Below are 19,264 nucleotides of genomic sequence, written 5' to 3' on the forward strand. Positions count from 1 at the left end.
CAGTGCCACGGCACCAAATACAACATGCACCTCTGAATTTAAACAGTGGGCGCTATAAATTGAGTTATTGCAGAAAATTCCTTGAAATTTTGATTTACAGAGTTTCATATTGGAGCTCAATACCACCTGTACAGCAAGAACACTGGCAGGCACCAGCCAGGCCAAACTCAGGTAAATACTGACCGTGTTTCTCCCCATTACTGTTGCATATTGTAAAGGTTTACATATAGACACGTGGCGATCGTAGGCCATTGCTGCCAGCAGTAAAAACTCTGAGCCACTTAGAGAATAAAAGAGAAAAAACTGCAAATAACAAGCTGAATACGATACAGTCTGTTTCTCAGATAGAAAATCTGACAGCAGTTTTGGATAAATGTTAGTGCTGAAAACAAGGGTGTAGGTTCGGTCTAAGTTTTGGTGGGGACCTTGACACCCCCCCACGCCCCCCGGCAGCACAGTGAAATGCCCAAGAGCACCGAACATTTTTGAGAAGGGGGGGGACCCACATTGGCTTAATAACCCCTCCCCCCAACCATAACCATATCATACATCTTGTGTATACAACCAGATACAGTCATACTCAGCAGATCAGTTCAAGAACACTGGTTTGTATTCACACTAGCTTAACTTAATTTAAGACTAACACTTCAAATGCCATATTTACTGAGATAATTTCACAGTATATTTCATATCTGAGAACTACCCCCTCACCTGGAGCCCTGAAGCTCCAGCCCCCTCTCCATCGTTCTGCTCTGCCCCTTGCTCTGCTGCTCATAATTAACAGACCTATTCTACCTCACATTCAGTGCTGACCTTACTAAACACCGGACTTTACAACAAATGTGATAGATATCTAACTTATGGGTCCACTCACTGTACTCACAGCCGGCGTAGCGAAAAAACTTCTAATGTCTGTCCTTTTCTTTTTTGGTGGCGACATGGCGACTCAGAAGGAGACGCGTGTGCCCAGCTAGCCACCGCCTTTTGCAGCTAATCAAAGAACGTCCGACGATTCAACTGACTCCCCCTCCCCCCACAGCACCGTTCCGACACGGTCTCGGAGGCTCATAATAAATGTCAATCTAAGAAGCTTCCGTTCCGCGCACCGCCTGTTGCTGCTAATCAAAGATCGTAGATCCACGTTCTTTGAGCCAATATGGCAAAAATTGGTCGGGACTTTTTCATATCCCGTGAATATTGGTCGGGACATGTCCCTACCGTCCCTACCCAAACCTACGCCCATGGCTGAAAACAACAGAGTTCAGAAGCAAAGCGGCGATGAAAACGTACATGGGCTCATGGAGGTTTCTGTGCGTCCATATGAGATACACAATGGTCAGGTTACAGACGACGATGCAAACATACGCTGCTAGCATGACTGCAAAATAAAGATACCTGAATTTGTCCAACTCTACATGTCCTTCAAGGGTTATATATGTTTGATTAACTTCACCTTCCATAAATGTGTTTCACAAAGACATAATAATATCATAAACAGCACAATAAACAACGAGTAGCAACTGTTCCTCCTTCAGAATAACAACCTGGAGACCTGGACCTTACGTCGGCACCTACGTCGAATGTTAAAGCTCTTCTCTTGGGAACTTTTGTTTCTTTCAGTGTGTCATATCTAAACTTAAAAGTGCCACTCTACAAATAACAACCAGGGTCAGATGAGGTTTTCAACATAAACTTAAATACACAAAATACTTCAGATGAACCGATGACAACTAAGTTTCAATTCTTCAAATGATTTCCACAAATATTTAGAAAGTAAGGTAAATCAATTGAATCAAAATCTGTCATACAGAAAGTTTGTAAGGATAATTGTAAATGGCATCTAAGAACAGCATGGAGAAGCGTTGCCATGACGACGTAATGAAGGCGGAGTGTCGGACAGAATGGGAGCTTCTTAAATAGACAGAGGTCCAATTCCAAGGCTCCAAACTGAAGTCAAATTTCTCTGAAGTCATATTTGATATACAGCATTTTTATAGCTGAAGGTAAAATGGCTACTTGATTGTGCTATATAATGGCAAGATGTACCCAGAAAATACATAACACTGCCCCTTTAAGGTTATCACATTTTTCAATGTCCAACTCTTTACTGATTCGGCGCATGTGAAGACAGGTACCTGTACATAACCTGTATATGTATAGCAACAGTTTAACCTGTATATGTACGGGTACTTGATCTACCTAGCAACTCGGAAGGTGTTGACCTGGGTCCCACATTGATTGTGCTGGCTGCAGGAAGGTGGCCAACTAGGAGAACCATAAGCTCCGGTTGGAGCTCAGAAACATTCGCCTAACTACTGTCAGGGTTTGGATTTTTCCTATGTGATTTGAGTTCTCTGTGTGTTTTCTATAGGTTTTCTGTTAGATCTGTTTGAGTCTCTGTGCCGTCATGTCTGTTTCCCTGATTAGTTCCCAGCTGTGTTTTGTCTCTTTGATTACCCTTTGTGTATTTAAGCCATCCATAGTCTTTGTCTCTTGCAGGGTCCATGTCTTAGCTGTCATTCATACCCTTAGTCTTATATATAGTCTTTAGCTAGCCATTCACAGCCTTTAGCTGAACACGCATTTCCTATGCCTTCATACCTGCAATTTCTGTGTGCACACGATTTATACAAAATCTACATCGAACACCACCTCAGAATCTAAAAATTGAGCCAGTAATAAAGTTTATACGTTGGTAGAAAAAACACCAACGCGTTACGTGCCAGTAACCAAGTATCAACTGGAATGAAATTTATGTATTATATGCTTGAGCAACAATACACCACTGAGATAAAAACAATGTAGTCAGAGGCTTTTAATGGAGAAAAAATGGCTTTAATTCAAAAGAGTCAGGTAATGTTAATTATTTTAAGACAGTGTACAGTTCTTTCTCTTGTGACAGTCCCAATTACGTTATACATGAGGGCCGCTATAACTTACTCACTCTGGATCAGATGCTTATTTCATGTTTTTTATACTTTTTGTGTATTTCAACCATAGTTTTATTTTTCTACACGACAACCTTAAGAAAGAAGCTATGCAAAATTGAACTAGAAAATTTACATTAGTTAGACAAGACTGCTCTTCATAAAAAGGTTTTTGTAAACCATAGCACATTTACTTATTTCGCATGACTAACAATACAAACGTATAAGAATGTGTCAAATAATCTTACGTTGATATAATAAGAAACTTTAGAAGTGTGTTACTTTAGCTTGAGAGAACAACCTTTTCAGTTGTTTAGATATCTCCTTCATTTTTAAGCCATATATGATTGGATTAAACAGAGGATGATACAGAACTGCCTGTAAAGTCATTATTAAACGGACAACCTTCGTAAGGTTGGATCCCAGTCGAGCTATGATGACATCAAACGCACACAAACAGGAGAAACTGATCAACACCAGCAGATGGGGTAAGCAGGTCTGAGCTGCTTTCTTTCTGACTTCTTTAGAGCTGCGATAGGATATGATAAATATTCTGGTGTAAGTAAAAACTATGAAAAGCAGAGGGAACAACAGAGTCAAAACCAACACAACGGCACCAAACACGGTTTGCACCTTCGAGTCTACGCAGTGGAGACCGTAGATTGAATTATTACATAAAATTCCATTTATATCATATTTACAGAGCTTTACATTAACATTCAGCACTACCATAACTGCAATCAGACACGCAGGCACCAGCCAAGCTAGACTCAAGTAAATACTAACTGTGGTTCTTCCCATTATTGTTGCATATTGCAGAGGTTTGCATATAGACACGTAGCGATCGTAGGCCATTGCTGCCAGCAGTGAAAACTCTGAAGCGCCCAAACAATAGTAGAGAAAAAACTGCACGTAACAAGCCGGATATGATATAATCTGTTTTTCAGATAGAAAATCTGACAGCAGTTTTGGATAAATGTTAGTGCTGAAAATAACAGAGTTCAGAAGCAAAGCGGCGATGAAAACGTACATGGGCTCATGGAGGTTTTCATGCATCCATATGACATACACAATGGTCAGGTTAGCAACAACAATAAAAATGTACACAGTCAGTGTGACAACAAAATACAGATACCTGTATTTATGCAATTCTACATGTCCATCAAGAGTCAAAAATGTTTCATTAACTTCACCATCCATAAATATGCTGTACACAAACATAACATCATGAACAGAAAGTGGCAATGGTTTCACTTTTAAAAATTGAAAGGAATTTGAAAGTATGTCTGTTGTCTGCTCTCTCTCAAAATGTGCAAAGCAGTTGGTCTTGGTGCGTGTAGGTTTTTATTATATTCACTTATTCTCCATGGGACTCATTAACTCAAAAATCTTGCAGCTTACCAAGTTCATAAAACCTTGGAGGCCAAAAGTTTTCTTAAAGTTATCACTACTCTGCAAATAGTAGCTAGGGTTGGCATATTCATAATGAATTCTGTTAAAGAGTTTGTGTAACATGTTATTCAGTACGTGGGTTTTCTTCTAGTTCTGTTCAACTACCATTAAACTTGCATGTTAGCTATACGGACAGCTGAAATGTGATGGTTTGCTGTGGTATGTCTGAGTTGACCTGTGATTTTAATAGAACAGAATAACTCAGGAAGGCAATGACCAGGCTAAGTTGGACATAAATCAGGGTTTCCGCATGGTGGTAAAAGGTAGTAAATTAAATTGGCTCAAATTAAGGCCAGTAAAAGGTAGTAGAAGGTAACAAGCAGAATTTCACTTGGTAGTAAATTTTTCATTAACCGCTTCAAAATTTTCATTTTTCCGTTGATGATGACTTTTTGTTTTAAGTTCGTTTAACTATACAAGCTGTATTCTGTAAAAATATACCCTTAGCTGACGTTGATGTTCTGCTCGGGGACCCACTGTGCGCATGCGCACTGTCGAAACCGCCTAATTTTCTGGAAGTAGCAAGTCATTTTGCACCCCACCATGGGGAAATGTAAGTTCGCGCAGCTTTGGCTTGAAGACCCGGCATCTATGTCGGTCATGGGAGACGATCGCCAAGCTTTTTGCAAAGTTTGCAAGAAGAATATAAATTTAACCTGGAATGGGGTAACTGACTTAAAGTAGGGGAGCTTTCGGTGCTCAACTTCAGGCAAGAGTGTTTGCATTGCCTTGTCAAGGTGGTGGGAAAGTTGCAGGGAAAATGTCCCCTAAAATTTCCCATGGTTAGGAACATTGCATGTCTTCATCCCAGAAGAATCCACCAAGAACCAGAGAGGTGCATCAAGCAGATGAAAGCTGTAGTGCAGATGTTTCTGCAGGGCAAGCAATTGACTGGTGGCATACCAGATGGTAGGAGCGTATACATGTGTAGGGACAGTAGACATGGGAAGGTTAATGAAAGTCATGTTTTAGAGGTGTCATTGGTGGTATTCTGCATTTTTACCCTGAGGTCTGCAATTTGTCAACTATTTTAAAATTATTAGGAATTACTGTATGCACTTCTGACTCCCCCTGAGAATCTGTGCTGTCATTTGTTGATGGACAATTAAGTAGTTGACTGCAGCGTACCTAAATGTCATTGACGCTTATTTCTTAATGTCCTCATCAACATTGTAGGTGACATCATCATTCAGCAGTTTCCAACCTTGGCCTCAATGGAAGGAAGAGATGAGCATTTTGAGGAACCATGCTTGTTTCCCAAAAGTCCTTTATCTTTTTCTAAGGTATGTTTCCAATTTCTAAAGCCTATTTGTTCACAAATGCTAGGGCAGATATATTGTACACAAAATAAAAAGTCTGCTGCCTCCTTTTTTACCTAATATTTCAGCCAGGGTCTGTTTTCACAAAGTAGCACCACGCCATCTTCAGATGCCCTCCATTGGCTGACAATGGCATTTTCAACATCTGTACTTGCATGTCATCAAAAGTACAAACTAACACTAACAACTGGCTTCTGATAAACATGTTGCAGCAAACACAGACCTCCCAAACGCGAATGTCGGCATATACAGTTCGCATTTCTAAAGAAATATTTATTCAACAAAGTTCCACGAATGATTCCTAAAACACTTGAATGCTGAATGAGTAAATGTCCACCAGTCTGATGCTTGAATAACCTAAGTAATGGGTTAAAAGCAAAACATGACATGTGAGCATATTTTTGAGTTCACATGTCTAATTATTCAATAATAGCAAAAATAGTTTTTGAGTTGAAAATATTGACATATGGTTTTCACTTAAAATGCTGTTAACTAGAACCCTGCAATTAACTCGATGAGAAAGTGCAGACAATATTTAAGCATCTCTTTTCAGGGTTGGTGGTGAAGGAAATAAAGGTGAGCCAAAATACGAACGGCAGCGTGGCATAATGTAGATTTATTTCAGAGACTTGACTTGACCAAATAACAGACGTAAGATGTACAAGAATCCTGCAACAGACAAAGCCATGACTCTAACTTAAACACTACGGTGGACAGGTGAGGGGAATAACTGATCTACAGGAGCTGCATTAACAGGAAGGAGATTGAGCTGAAGAAGTAATTACCTTGATACTTACAAACAAGAAATAAAACCTTTATCTGAAAGAAAACTGAAACTGTTGAACGCAAATCCCCACAACACACCAAAACACTGACATCGTGACGTGTGTTTATCTAGTAAACTTAAAGGATTACTTTATCTTAAATGTAATTTTTCCTCTATTGTATGATATTTGTTCCACTAGTAGTGGCATCTCGAATTGAAACTGTATACATTTTAATTCATGAGCAACACTATCTGATCGTCTCACAGTCTATTAATTATATTATTTATTAATTGTTGATGTGCACAGAGTTTTAGAGTAAGGGGGCAGAAATAACAAAATCAAAATTGTTTGGCAAATTTTATTCTGTAAAGGATAATACAAACATTTACAAATGAATACATTGTATACATGGGCTAATTTGGTGATTTTATTTCTAATATTTATCCGCTGCAAACTTGTAATATTGACATTCGTCAGATAAATAGACACAATAATAGTAAAACTTTAAACGACATTAGGTAAAACATATTTTGCATATGGTGCATCAGAAGTATTGACTGCAATTACTGCAGATTTTTACTGAAGACAGCTTTTCCTTGCCAGAACAACCTCTTCAGATGTTTGTAAATTTCCTTCATTTTAAATCCGTATATAAACGGGTTAAACAAAGGGTGATACAGAACAATCTGCAACGTCATGATTAAACGGGCCGTTTTTGAAAAGTCTGACTCCACGCGTACAATGCATATGTCGTACACGCTCAACAAAGTCAGGCTGAACAACACCAACAAGTGGGGCAGGCAGGTCTCAGCTGCTTTTCTCCTGACCTCTTTGCTGCTCCTGTAGGAAATGATCAGGATCTTTGTATAGGAGAACAGGATGAAAAGTATAGGAAGTATTACAATATCTAGAATGGCAAACACACCGAATATAGCAAGAGATCTCGGCATCACGCACTGAAGCGTGTAGACTGCATTGTTACAAAATATCCCTCTGATGTTAAAGCTGCAGAGTTTAACTTTGGTGCTGCTGAGCATTATTAGTGGAATTGATGCGTGGCAAGCAGGAACGAACCAAGAGAAAACCAGGAAAATGGTGACAGTGGTGTTTGTCATAATTGTTGGATAGAGCAGAGGCTTACATATGGACACATACCGATCATAAGACATGACCGCTAACAGAAAGAACTCTGCCGGACCCACAAAGTAAAAGAAATAAAACTGAAGGAGGCAGGCTTCGTAGGTTATTCTCTGCTTTTCAGACAAGAAGTCAATCAGAAGCTTTGGGTAAGTGGTGCTGCTGTAAAAGACACAATTCACCAGCAAGGCAGCAATGAAGACATACATTGGTTCATGGAGGTTTTTGTTAACCCAGATGAGGTACACGATTGTCAAATTACTGCATATGATTAGGACGTAGGCTGAGAACATCAGAAGAAAGTAAGCATATCTGTATTTGCTCATTTCCACATACCCATCCAGAAAAATGTAGGTAACATTCATCTCATTGTTCATGGTAGTGCACTCAGTGAGTCCGCTGCTTGAAATGAAGCACACTGAGCCTTTGATAAAATTTTATAAGGTTGCTTCAGCACGTTACGAACCTCCAGACAGCTCGTCTCTGGAGGTCCATTACATCAGCCATCAACATCTTCTATCAGGCCCAACAGATTTACTTTCACAAGCGGAGAATTACAGCTTCTATTTCATATGTATATATAAAACTTTACAAAAAATGTGTTGGGTTTATTTGAAATGTAATGGACACAAATAAAATAGAAAAAAGGAAAAGGCTTAAAAGGAAAGGAGATAAGAGTAGGGAAGAGAAATTAGCATATAGAGAACACAAGTCAACACCTTTGAACTCTGACCTGCGGAAAGAGGATAAAAAACAACAAACAACATATGCACATATAATACTAATAACTGACATCATTGGAAAGTTCAAGCTGATACAAGATGTATTTAGTGGCAATAGCAGCCCAACTGAGAGTGCATCTGACAAACACCTGAATCTGAGCACCAGCCAAGCCATCCAGGCCTAGATGCCGGTCCCGACCCCATCTGGAGATGGGCCAGAAAGAATCCAGCCAGAAACAGACTGAAACAGTCCCAACAGTCTAAACCAGAGGTTCCCAAACTGTGGGGCGCGCCCCCTAGGGGGGGCTCCGTGTCATTGCAGGGGGGGCGCGGGAAGCCGTCTGGATAAAAAAAAAAACAAAAAAAAACATGAACACTGTATGCGCTGGTTTTTTACCTTAGAATGGCCAACTCTCTGTTATTCCTATGTCAATTTAATACAGTAGAGGCTGCCACACTTCCCATATTTGTGTCCTCTGTCACTTTTATCAGCAGTTAAAACTGTTTAATCCGTTGTTAACATGTTGTAACCTGTTTTTCCGAGCCGCCTTTAAACGCAACATGAGCGCTCCGACGCTCGCGCTGGGTTTCCACCTGTGAAGGAGACCTGCTGCTGCTGTGCGGAGCTATGCAGGTTTGTGTTAGAATCACGGCAGCAAACCAGCAAAATGCAAAGAACTTTTCAGTTTTTCCCCCAAACTAACCGACTGAGTTGAGTAAAGCTGTTGGATGCAGGTAATGTTAACTAAAAGATGACTAGCTAATATAAATACAGAACCTTAAGCTTAACAAGTAGCTTGTAGGCTACCGATGCTGGTGTCTATTTTCATTTTGCCCCCAAAAAAGTCGAGGCCCCCCCACACACACACACACTCGTCGTTTCAACCAGATAGGGGGGGGGCGCAGAAAATGTTTGGAAACCACTGGGGGGAGCGCAAAAGAAAAAGTTTGGGAACCACTGGTCTAAACTATGTGGATCTCACCCCTTCACACAAGCTCCGACATGTTACGAATAAATGTTAATCTGATTTTGTTTGGCTTTAGGATAAGGAGAAACCCCACAACGTATGGAAAAGTCTTTTGGGGTCTTTTCATACCCCTATTCTCTGTTAGGAGTTGGGGGGCCGGCAGGAGGAGCAGGCCATGTGGCTTCGGGCTTTGGGGGGATTCTGGTTCTCCCAGGATTGCTCAGACTTTTGGATCACGAGTCCTGACTGCGATGGCCAACCCTTCATTGGCCAAAGTGACCCCGGGTTTCTGGCTGGCTGTTGCTGGCCATTAGAGGTGTGTGGCAGTAATCGGGAACGTGGTTTCATTTTGGACCTGGTGTGCCATTTAAGGTGGATGTGTTGTGTGTAGATAGTGAGCTGCCAGCATGCCTGTGGGTTCGTGGTGAGGGGTTGGTTGGGTGCCTGATCTTTGGTGTGCTGGACTAGCCTTCCTCTGCTGCTTCTTCCTGCTGGTCTGGCCCCCACTCACTCTGTCTCTGTCAGGTGGGCAAAGCAGTGGGGTGCACCTTGTGGTGACTCTTTGTGGCAGGCAGATTGAGCTTGGCCTGGAGCAGTGCGTCGGTTTGGGTATGGGTTCCTGACTGGCATGGTATTGTTTCGTGCGGGCAGGCCGGGGTTGGGGGGCAACAGAGCGACTTCCTTCTCAAAGTCAGCCCCCCAGAGACGATTGGGAGTAGAGGGTTGTGGGGTGGTTGCATCCTTTTTTGGGTGCAGGGCTGCTGACATTTTGGTTGGTTGGTTGGGCGGTGACAATGAAATGGAGCTGTGTGCTGAGCATCCTCTCATCACCTTTTTGGGATTGGAGCTCTCCTGCAGGGATGTCCCCTTTAGGGACAGGCGGTGGGAGATTTATGGATGGGAAATTTGTGACAACTGTGTTTGGGTGCATGTGTTTGATGTTTGTGTGCTCCCAACATGGTGGGGAACCCATGTTGGGGCTAGAGGGTAGGAGGGAAGGTGGAGGGGGAGGGAGTCCATGGAGTGGGGATTTTGGTTCGCTGTTTCACCCTGGGTTAGTCCAAAACATACCTGGAGTGTTGCCAAGTTTGCAATTTCCAAATTTTCAAGCTTCCACCTCACAAGACACCCCTCCTCGTGACTCCCCCACTCAGCTCCTTCAGACTAGTCAGCAGCATTTAGCAAACACCTGGTGGAGCTGAGCATTTGGTGAGCTCATTATGCAAACTACTTCTCAGTGCAACGCTGGTAAAAACCTTGTTAAAGAGTTAATAGAGCAGCCATGTGGTGATGATTTCTTTAGTCATATTTGATATATAGCATTTTTATAACAAGAAAGGTAACATAGTTACTTGATTGTGCTATAAGTAGATATCCAGACAGCCCATTAATAATTTACTTAAAACTAAATTATACTATCAACACAATTACTGACACAAGCCCAAACCATAACTTGTTCGTGTATTGATCATGTCACAATAATAAAGACAACATCTAATAAATTCGGCCTCCTGTGTTTGGAGAGTTGGATCCATTAGTTGGAAAGTTTAATGAGCTCCAGAGGGAAATATGTACCTTTATGAGAACAACATCCTGGAAACTCAAAGGGACTTCCCTCTCAAACTGCTGGGTTGACTTCATCGTAAATAACAGCTGATTGTTGTCGTTAAGTCCCTTCAAATTCAGATTATATTTTCAGTGTCTTCTGAAGGAGTTTTATCAGTCAATATGTTGGTAACAAGGTTGCTCTACTGACTTAGATTTCTCACTGGTTCGATGGGTGACAAATTGAATGAAACCTACATAACGCTCGACGGGTATGTTGAGGTGGAGAAATATCGATATTTGTACTTTCTAACGATTTTGACGGTGTACATTCTGATTGTTTGCTGTAACTGCACGATTGTTTACCTCATTGTAATTCACCAAAATCTCTATGAGCCCATGTACGTCTTCATCGCGGCCTTGTTGCTGAATGCTGTTCTTTTTAGCACGGCAATCTACCCGAAGCTTTTGGTCGACTTCCTGTCTGAGAGACAGATCATATCACACGCAATGTGCCACTTTCAATATTTCTTTTATTATGTTACTGGGAATGCAGAGTTGTTACTGCTGGCAGCCATGGCGTATGACAGGTACGTGTCTATATTTAGGCCTCTGCGATATGCAAACGTGATGAGGAAAACCACCGTCTGCGTCCTGCTGTTTGTGGCCTGGCTTTTGCCTGCCTGTCTGGTTGCTCTCTGGTTACTGACGGCTAAACACAGACTTTGTAGCTTCAACCTGAAAGGATTTTTTTGTAACTCAGCCATTCATAAGCTCGCTTGCAAGATCTCGCACACGCTGTCCCTTTTGGGTGTGATTAATTTGCTAAGTATTACATTTTTTCCTTTCCTTTACGTAGTTTTTACCTACGCGAGGATCCTAGTTATGTCGTACCGGAGCGGTAAAGCTGTCAGGAGAAAAGCAGCACAGACATGTTTACCTCACCTGCTGATTTTATTCAACTACTCACTCTTCTGTGTTTACGATGTGATTGCGACCAGACTGGAGTCGGACATCTCGAAAACAGTACGCTTGTTAATGACGATGCAGGTGTTGCTGTACCATCCTCTCTTTAATCCAATTGTCTACGGTTTGAAAATGAAAGAAATCTCCAAACACCTAAAACGTTTTTTCGGTCGTGTAAAATAATCTGCAGATTATTTTTGTTCCTTCAAACTATTTATTTAAAGTATTTGAACGTTATCATCTAACTACAGGCTGATTTATTGCCTTTTAGTTGTGTTTTCCATGAACTCAACAAAAAATTGAAGACATATAAAAGTTGTGATCATTGAAACAAAAGCAGTGAATGATTGACTGTCACACATTATAAGTCAAATAAAAGCTAAATATTATATTTAAATATGAAATATTGTGTTTGTGTTTCTTCTCCCTTTTCATTCCACTTGTTACAGGAACTGCTGCATAAACCTTTTTTTATGACATATAAGGTAAAATAAATGTTTTTTTTTGGATTAAGTATTGACGTAACATTAAAAAAAAAATCCCATCCCAGTTGTCAGGATTTTGGTTATTTTCTTGACCTACATGCAAAATTATACAAAGAATGCAGGTAAGAAAAAGGTTTATTTACAATAAATAATGAATTGGTACAATGAGGTTCTGGTCTCAGGATTCTGGAGAGAGATTGTCGGCTCAAGTGGGGCTTGAATTTGGGGAAGTAGAGAACTGAGGAGGCTTACGGTTCTAGATTAGCGCTTTAGCGTTGAGGTGGTCGATCGTTGGGGTGTTAGAGATGTTCAGTTAGATCGTGTTTTTTTAAGTAGTTTGGTCCACATCAGCAGAGACAATAGCAAATGAAAAGAGTATTTTTGACTGAAAGAGAACATATTCAAAACATATTCTTCTTCTTTGAACACTTTGAGATGACTGCTCACGAAAAGGTTCTTCTTAAATAAAAAATAACTAACCTTTAGCAAAACAACCTCTTTCAGACACATCAAGGTCAAATTTATTCACACAGCATGTTTCCAACAGAACAAACTGCACAAAGTGCTTTGCATGTAAACACAAACCATATTGTTAAAAATCAAAAAAGACGGAAGCAGAAACAGCATATAGTGGCTGTGGTGGTGCAGGGGTTAAGCACAACCCACATAAAGAGGCCTTAGTCCTCGACGCGGCCGCCGCAGGTTCGATTCCTGGCCTGATGACCTTTGCCCCATGTCTTCCCCCTCTTTCATTACCCAAATTCCTGTCTAACTGCTCTCAAATAAAGGCCACTTAAGCTTAAAAAAGCTGCTTAAGAGGCTGTTAAGCTAACAAAGACAGTTGGTAAGAAAGAATGTAACAGTAAAACAAAACCATTTGGGTCAATGTGCAAAAAGTCGAGACTTAATAAAAAAGGGATTTAAAATGCTCTAGAGTTTCTCCTGACTTAATATTTAGGGAGAGGCTATTCCAGAAACACGCCACAGAGAAGACTGTCTTCACCAGCTTAGATCTGGGAACGGAAAGCAATAACTCTGCACTGGACCTCGTGTTTCGGAGCATGAAAGGAACGGCTCAGAACTACGCAAGGTTTGAGCCGCAGTGATTTAAAAACAAAAAGTTAAATTTAATTGAACCCTAAGATAGACAGGGAGTCGGTGAAGGGAAGCCAAATGTTTTATCTAGCGGTCTGAAATGATAGAAGCTAGATTGGATCACTGCTCTCACCTTCCTAAGGGAACCATCAAGGTTTACACTCAGGTCTCACAGTAGGAGAGTGAAATTCTGTCTCTTAACTGTAAAAAATAAGAACCAGAAGTCCCAGGAAAAGAGAGTTAAGAATTGTACTTCTCCAGGAAGCAAGTCACAAACGAAGCATACTGCCTCCCCCAACAAGCAAGCACTGCTCTCCCAAGTCACTAAAACACCAAATATATTTATGGTCACAGCAGTTCATGACATACAAGAAAGCACAGTCACAACTGAAAGTCAACACATTTTTTCCTTCTGCCACACAGCTGACCTGAAGGAGTGGGTGATGAACAGACTTCTGCAAGCAGACGAGGTCATGCAGTCATTTGAACACATCTGAAATGTGCAGGTCAGTGGGCCTTGAGGACCAGAAATGAGAAACACCAATCTGATCGGCAGTGGTCTCTGACTGCAGTCCTCGAGGGCCGGAGTCCTACAACTTTTACGTGTGTCCCTTGTCCTACAAAATTGAATTAAATTATTGTGAAACAGTCTCTCTACCTTGCAGTCAAGGTCTGCTGATGAGTTCATATTGGATCCAGGTGTGCTGAAACAGAGAGACATCTAAGTTACTGGCAGGCCCTTGAGGATAACAGTTTGAGGCTCTAGAGACTCAAACTTAATAAAAAAGGGTGCTGTCTTCAGAAACTCCTTCAATTCTGTTTCCAGAAAGTGCTTCTAGATTACCGTCGTCATCTTGTGTCATTTTTATCCTTGCCTTACAGTCTTAAAAACCCTTCAACGCCTTCTTATCCTATCCATGGCATCATCATCATCCTCTCTTGTGTCAAGATCATTGTCACCATCCTCCTCTCCTAGACTGTCTTCATCCTCATCATCATTTCTCTCTGGTGCCATGTTCATCATTGCTGTCATCTTAAACAGAAGTACAAGGCAAAGGAACCAATCACTACAAATCCCTAGAACAGTGTTCAACTCCGGTTTTCCTGCAGTTTTTCCATCAGAACTGAATCAAGATCCTGGATTACCTCCTCATATGCAGCCAAGTTCTCCAGAGTCCTTCTTATGGCCCCATTATTTGACTCAGTACAAGCAAACGAGACATTTCAAAATAATTTGTATATCGTCTGCACAGAACTTTGGGTAACATTGTATTTGATTTTAAATGTGCTACATGAATACACTTCAAAATCTCAAATTTGAACTCAAGACCCAATAAAGACCTTTACAGGGGAAGCTATTTTTTTCTTGGAAATCTTTTTGTTTTTGTTTCATCTGTTCCCTCATGTATAGAGCTGTAAGTTAAAAACACAAAGCATATAACAGGCTAGAAGATCTAAACTGTCAGTGCCATTAAATGTCTACGCTTAGCAGAAAATTTGATGTTTGTTTTACGACAAATTAAAAAATAATGTGATTAATGGAAGCCAACTTCACTGTAAAAGTAATGCGTATGCAATTTGAGCCATCGCTTCTCACACATCCCTTAAACTTGTCAGAAGTTGTTACCATGCCAACCTGTCTTCAAGGAATAGTGTCTGAAATCCACGGTGGATAAAGAAGTCTCTTTAAAAGGTCCCCGTGTCTCAAACAGTTCACAAACGGAGAAGACGTCTCTTCTCGCTCGCACGGCTTTAAAACTGTTAGTCTGTCTCACTTGTTTCTCTTCTGTTTTCATAACTACGTTGCCCACTGAAATGAATGTCACATACATCACTCTTGATGGTCATGTAGAGGTTGAAAAATACAGATATGTCTACTTTGTTCTCATGTTTACAGGTTATGTTTTGATCCTGTCCAGCAACTCCACAGTGTTTTGTCTGATTGTGATCCACAGAAACCTCCATGAGCCCATGTACGTTTTCATCGCTGCTCTGCTGATGAACTCCATGCTCTTCACCACCGTGGTCTACCCAAAGCTTTTGATCGACTTCTTATCTGAAAAGCAGATCATAGCTTATGAAGCGTGTCTCTTTCAGGCTTTTTTGTTCTACTCTTTAAGCGGTTCTGAATTTTTACTGTTGGCTGCAATGGCTTATGACAGATATGTGTCCATATGTAAGCCTCTGCAATATCCAACCATTATGAGAAAAACAAAAGTGAGGAGCTTCCTCGTCTTGGCGTGGCTTGTGCCTGCCTGCCATATAGCTGTGGCTATTGTTCTGTTTGCTCATTTAAAACTCTGTGGTTTCACTCTGAAAGGCATTTTTTGTAACAATTCAGTGAATTATCTTCTCTGCGTGGCTTCAAGAGCGATAGTGATCTACGGCTTAGTGGTTCTGTTCAACCTCAGTCTTCTTCCGATGGTTTTCATACTGTTCACTTACACAATGATTATCATAGTGGCCTATAGAAGCTGTGGGAAAGTGAGGAAAAAAGCTGCACAGACGTGTTTACCTCACCTGCTGGTGTTAATCAACTACTCCTGTTTGCTCACTTATGACATGATTATTGTTAGGTTGGAATCTGATATTTCAACGACTGTACGTTTTGTAATGACAATGCAAATAATAATGTATAATCCTCTTTTTAATCCAGTCATATATGGACTGAAAGTGGGAGAAATTTATAAACACCTGAAGCGGTTGTTCTGTCACACCAGAGGAAAGTGACAGCTTTTTAAAGCTTTGGTCGTTTTTGTCTTTTGTCTGATTTATTTTTGAAAACTTTTTAATAATTAGAGGTAAACATGTGGAATTTTATCAGTTTTGTGTGTTTCTCACATTAATTTCCCTTAAATACAATAAGGATACTCTAAACTAGTTTGTTTTAAAGCCTGTGTAATTTAAGACAGGATGTACTATCATTATAGTTATAGTTTTATATATATATATATATATATAAACAACAAATGGTTGTTCTGTGAAGCTAAAGAAGATCCTTGTGCCTATGTTTTTTTGTAAATATATTTCAAAATGCTGCACAAATTTTTGTTAATAAAGCCTGTCACTGACGTGATGTTATTTAGCAATGTTTTATGAAAGGTTTAGTTGTATATTTACAGCCAAAACAAAATATTAAACATTTTGTACATATACAGCTCTGGAAAACATGAAGAGCCCACTGCACTGAACCCCATTGAAAACCTCCTGGTTTTCCACTAAATATAGATTTCTGAACTGAGTTAAATCATTAGTTTTGTTGTTTCTAAATGAATATGAACTTGTTTCTTTGCATTATTTGAGCTCTGGTCTTTATTTTGACCATTTCTCATTTTCTGAAAATAAGCACAAAACATTTGCTTGGAATTTCATTGACATGATGTCAGTAGTTCATATAATAAAAGAACAATGTTCATTTTACTCAAACATATACCTCTAAAAAGTAAAATCAGAGAAACTGATCATTTTAAGTAGTCTCAGTTTTTACCTAACAACATTCATTTGTCACTTTGTTTTAAAATGTTAGGATTATGTTTTTTACTGTAAATATATTTTTAAAGAGAGTTTGTTTTTAGAACAGTAAACTAATTTGTGCATAAATGTAAAATGGAAATTACTGATTTTTTTTAATTTTTTTTTTTATGTTTTCAAAGAAGACTCTCAACCAGAGTGAAATGCTTTTGTATTTTGTCACGGTGATAAGCATCAGTTTTGTTTAATACAATACTACATCTGTTAAACATAAGTTTGAATAAAACGTGATTACCTATCCAGGGTTTCCCCCAGTGTATTGTAAGCCTGGCAGGCCTCCAGGGTTTACTTGTTCCCCAACCAGGCTTAACATTGCTTATTTATCTAAGTCTTTTTAAAATGTTTGCATTTTTTAAGATTTTATAGTTGGTGTTCACGTATTAATCTTCCAATATTTCAATTGTACATAAATATCAAAGGATATTTTCAGATTTCCTGTTAGGTTTAAACATTTTTAACTCAAAAACACGGCGGACCGCTGGATGAATGACTGCTCTAACACCCAACCACTGGGCTTAGCAAGTTTTCTGGAGGAAACCTTGCTACTAATGCCACTGCCATGAACAAACTGTTAATTTAGCATAAAATGCAGAACTTTTAACATAATCAGATTTTCGCTGGCTGAATGTGTAAATTTCTGACTTAAATCCATCATTTTATGCCTCTTTTATGTTACATGTCGGCATCTTGTTACTGTGCATTTAAAGACTAAATTTACAAAATATACAATAAGATTTTAAATTGAATAGAAATAAACCCATGACCCTCAAATCTCTAAAGGTTTTCCTATCTTTACTTCTTATTAAAGTGCACTAATCTGCATACGGATCACAAACGTTGCTGTAAAAGGATGATGGATGCACAATGAGCCGTACCTTCTCACTTGTTGTTTCAACATAAAGCTCGTTACCATGCCAACATCTCTTCAAGGACTAGCCTCTGAAATCCATGGTGGTCAGAAAAGCTCTTTAAAAGGTCCTTCGATATCAGTCAACAGTCTGACTTTTTTTCTGAGAGTCTGCTGCATTCGACTAATTTTCTTATGTGCAGCACTTTGAAACTATTAGCCTGTCTCACTTTTTCATTTCTGTTCTCTACGTTGCCCACTGAAATGAATGTCACATACATCACTCTTGATGGTCATGTAGAGGTTGAAAAATACAGATATGTCTACTTTGTTCTCATGTTTACAGGTTATGTTTTGATCCTGTCCAGCAACTCCACAGTGTTTTGTCTGATTGTGATCCACAGAAACCTCCATGAGCCCATGTACGTTTTCATCGCTGCTCTGCTGATGAACTCCATGCTCTTCAGCACCGTGGTCTACCCAAAGCTTTTGATCGACTTCTTATCTGAAAAGCAGATCATAACGTTCCCGCTCTGTCTCTTCCAGGGTTTTTTATTCTATTCATTAAGCGTCTCTGAATTCTTGCTGCTGGCCGCCATGTCTTATGACAGATATGTGTCCATATGTAAGCCTCTGCAATATCCAACCATTATGAGAAAAACAAAAGTGACAGTTTTCCTCGTTTTATCTTGGCTTTTGCCCGCCTGCCATATTGTTGTGCCAGCCGTTGGATTTGCTCACTTAAAACTGTGCAGCTTTACTTTGAAAGGCATTTACTGCAACACCTCAGTGAATTATAACTTCTGTGTGATTTCAAGAGCGCTGTATGTTTACGGCCTGGTGGTTCTGTTCAACCTCAGCCTTCTTCCAATGGTTTTCATACTGTTCACTTACACAATGATTATCATAGTGGCCTGTAGGAGCGGTGGGGACGTGAGGAGAAAAGCTGCACAGACGTGTTTACCTCACCTGCTGGTTTTATTAAACTATTCCTGTTTGCTTACTTACGATGTGATCATTGTCAGACTGAAGTCCGACATTTCAAAGACTGTAAGTTTCGTGATGACGCTACAAATAATAATGTACAGTCCTCTCTTTAACCCCATCATATATGGACTGAAAATGAAAGAAATTTACAAACACCTGAAGCGGTTGTTCTGTCACGCCAGAGGAAAATAATAGCGTCTTTAAGCTTTCATTATTTTTGCCTTTCGATGGAAAGCTTCAGTTTTTACTCCCACATTGTCTGACTGATAGTCTGTCTTTTTTAAATCTGTACTCTGAGTGCCAGTGTTTCTCTGATTCATCGGAAACCTTGTCATGTTTCTGTTAGTCGCTCTCTCCCAAGTTTTATTTCAAAGCACCGTTAAGATTATATCTTTAGCAGCTCAGATGGACGTTCTGCATAGCTGAGGAAAAGATACTCTGTCATTTCAGCTTTCATTGTTTCAGATTTTACATTGTGTGGAAATAAATTTCAAAATGTGGAACATTTTTTCATTA

The 19,264-nt window shown here is 39.9% G+C and overlaps 5 protein-coding genes across 5 annotated transcripts; 3 read left to right on the forward strand and 2 right to left on the reverse strand.

Moving 5' to 3' along the window:
* Positions 1 to 2,727: 2,727 nt before the first annotated feature.
* On the reverse strand, positions 2,728 to 4,202 carry LOC106938943 (olfactory receptor 11A1-like). The gene has a single exon (XM_015021153.1). It carries the CDS (start codon positions 4,146 to 4,148, stop codon positions 3,195 to 3,197), a length of 954 nt encoding a protein of 317 aa, XP_014876639.1. The 5' UTR covers positions 4,149 to 4,202; the 3' UTR covers positions 2,728 to 3,194.
* A 2,718-nt stretch (positions 4,203 to 6,920) lies between these two features.
* On the reverse strand, positions 6,921 to 16,339 carry LOC106938959 (olfactory receptor 6N2-like). Its single transcript, XM_015021172.1, has 2 exons — positions 16,326 to 16,339; positions 6,921 to 7,980 (listed from the first exon to the last, which is right to left on the reverse strand). Exon 2 carries the CDS (start codon positions 7,977 to 7,979, stop codon positions 7,029 to 7,031), a length of 951 nt encoding a protein of 316 aa, XP_014876658.1. The 5' UTR covers position 7,980; positions 16,326 to 16,339; the 3' UTR covers positions 6,921 to 7,028.
* LOC106938955 (olfactory receptor 11A1-like) lies at positions 11,069 to 11,986 on the forward strand. The gene has a single exon (XM_015021167.1). The coding sequence runs from the start codon at positions 11,069 to 11,071 to the stop codon at positions 11,984 to 11,986; it is 918 nt and encodes a 305-aa protein (XP_014876653.1).
* LOC106938956 (olfactory receptor 11A1-like) lies at positions 15,199 to 16,113 on the forward strand. The gene has a single exon (XM_015021168.1). It carries the CDS (start codon positions 15,199 to 15,201, stop codon positions 16,111 to 16,113), a length of 915 nt encoding a protein of 304 aa, XP_014876654.1.
* A 1,448-nt stretch (positions 16,340 to 17,787) lies between the features above and the next one.
* On the forward strand, positions 17,788 to 19,072 carry LOC106938962 (olfactory receptor 11A1-like). Its single transcript, XM_015021175.1, has one exon. It carries the CDS (start codon positions 17,957 to 17,959, stop codon positions 18,938 to 18,940), a length of 984 nt encoding a protein of 327 aa, XP_014876661.1. The 5' UTR covers positions 17,788 to 17,956; the 3' UTR covers positions 18,941 to 19,072.
* Positions 19,073 to 19,264: the final 192 nt, after the last annotated feature.

The sequence above is a fragment of the Poecilia latipinna genome, unplaced genomic scaffold (assembly GCF_001443285.1).
Source record: "Poecilia latipinna isolate Pla-1442-1.1 unplaced genomic scaffold, P_latipinna-1.0 Scaffold2735, whole genome shotgun sequence".
In the NCBI taxonomy this organism is placed as follows: Eukaryota; Metazoa; Chordata; class Actinopteri; order Cyprinodontiformes; family Poeciliidae; genus Poecilia; species Poecilia latipinna.

Bases quoted from the DNA above. Each gene is read 5' to 3' on its own strand.
- LOC106938956 (XM_015021168.1), top strand. From the start codon at position 15,199: ATGAATGTCACATACATCACTCTTGATGGTCATGTAGAGGTTGAAAAA.
- LOC106938962 (XM_015021175.1), top strand. From the start codon at position 17,957: ATGTGCAGCACTTTGAAACTATTAGCCTGTCTCACTTTTTCATTTCTG.
- LOC106938959 (XM_015021172.1), bottom strand. From the start codon at position 7,979: ATGAACAATGAGATGAATGTTACCTACATTTTTCTGGATGGGTATGTG.
- LOC106938943 (XM_015021153.1), bottom strand. From the start codon at position 4,148: ATGTTTGTGTACAGCATATTTATGGATGGTGAAGTTAATGAAACATTT.
- LOC106938955 (XM_015021167.1), top strand. From the start codon at position 11,069: ATGGGTGACAAATTGAATGAAACCTACATAACGCTCGACGGGTATGTT.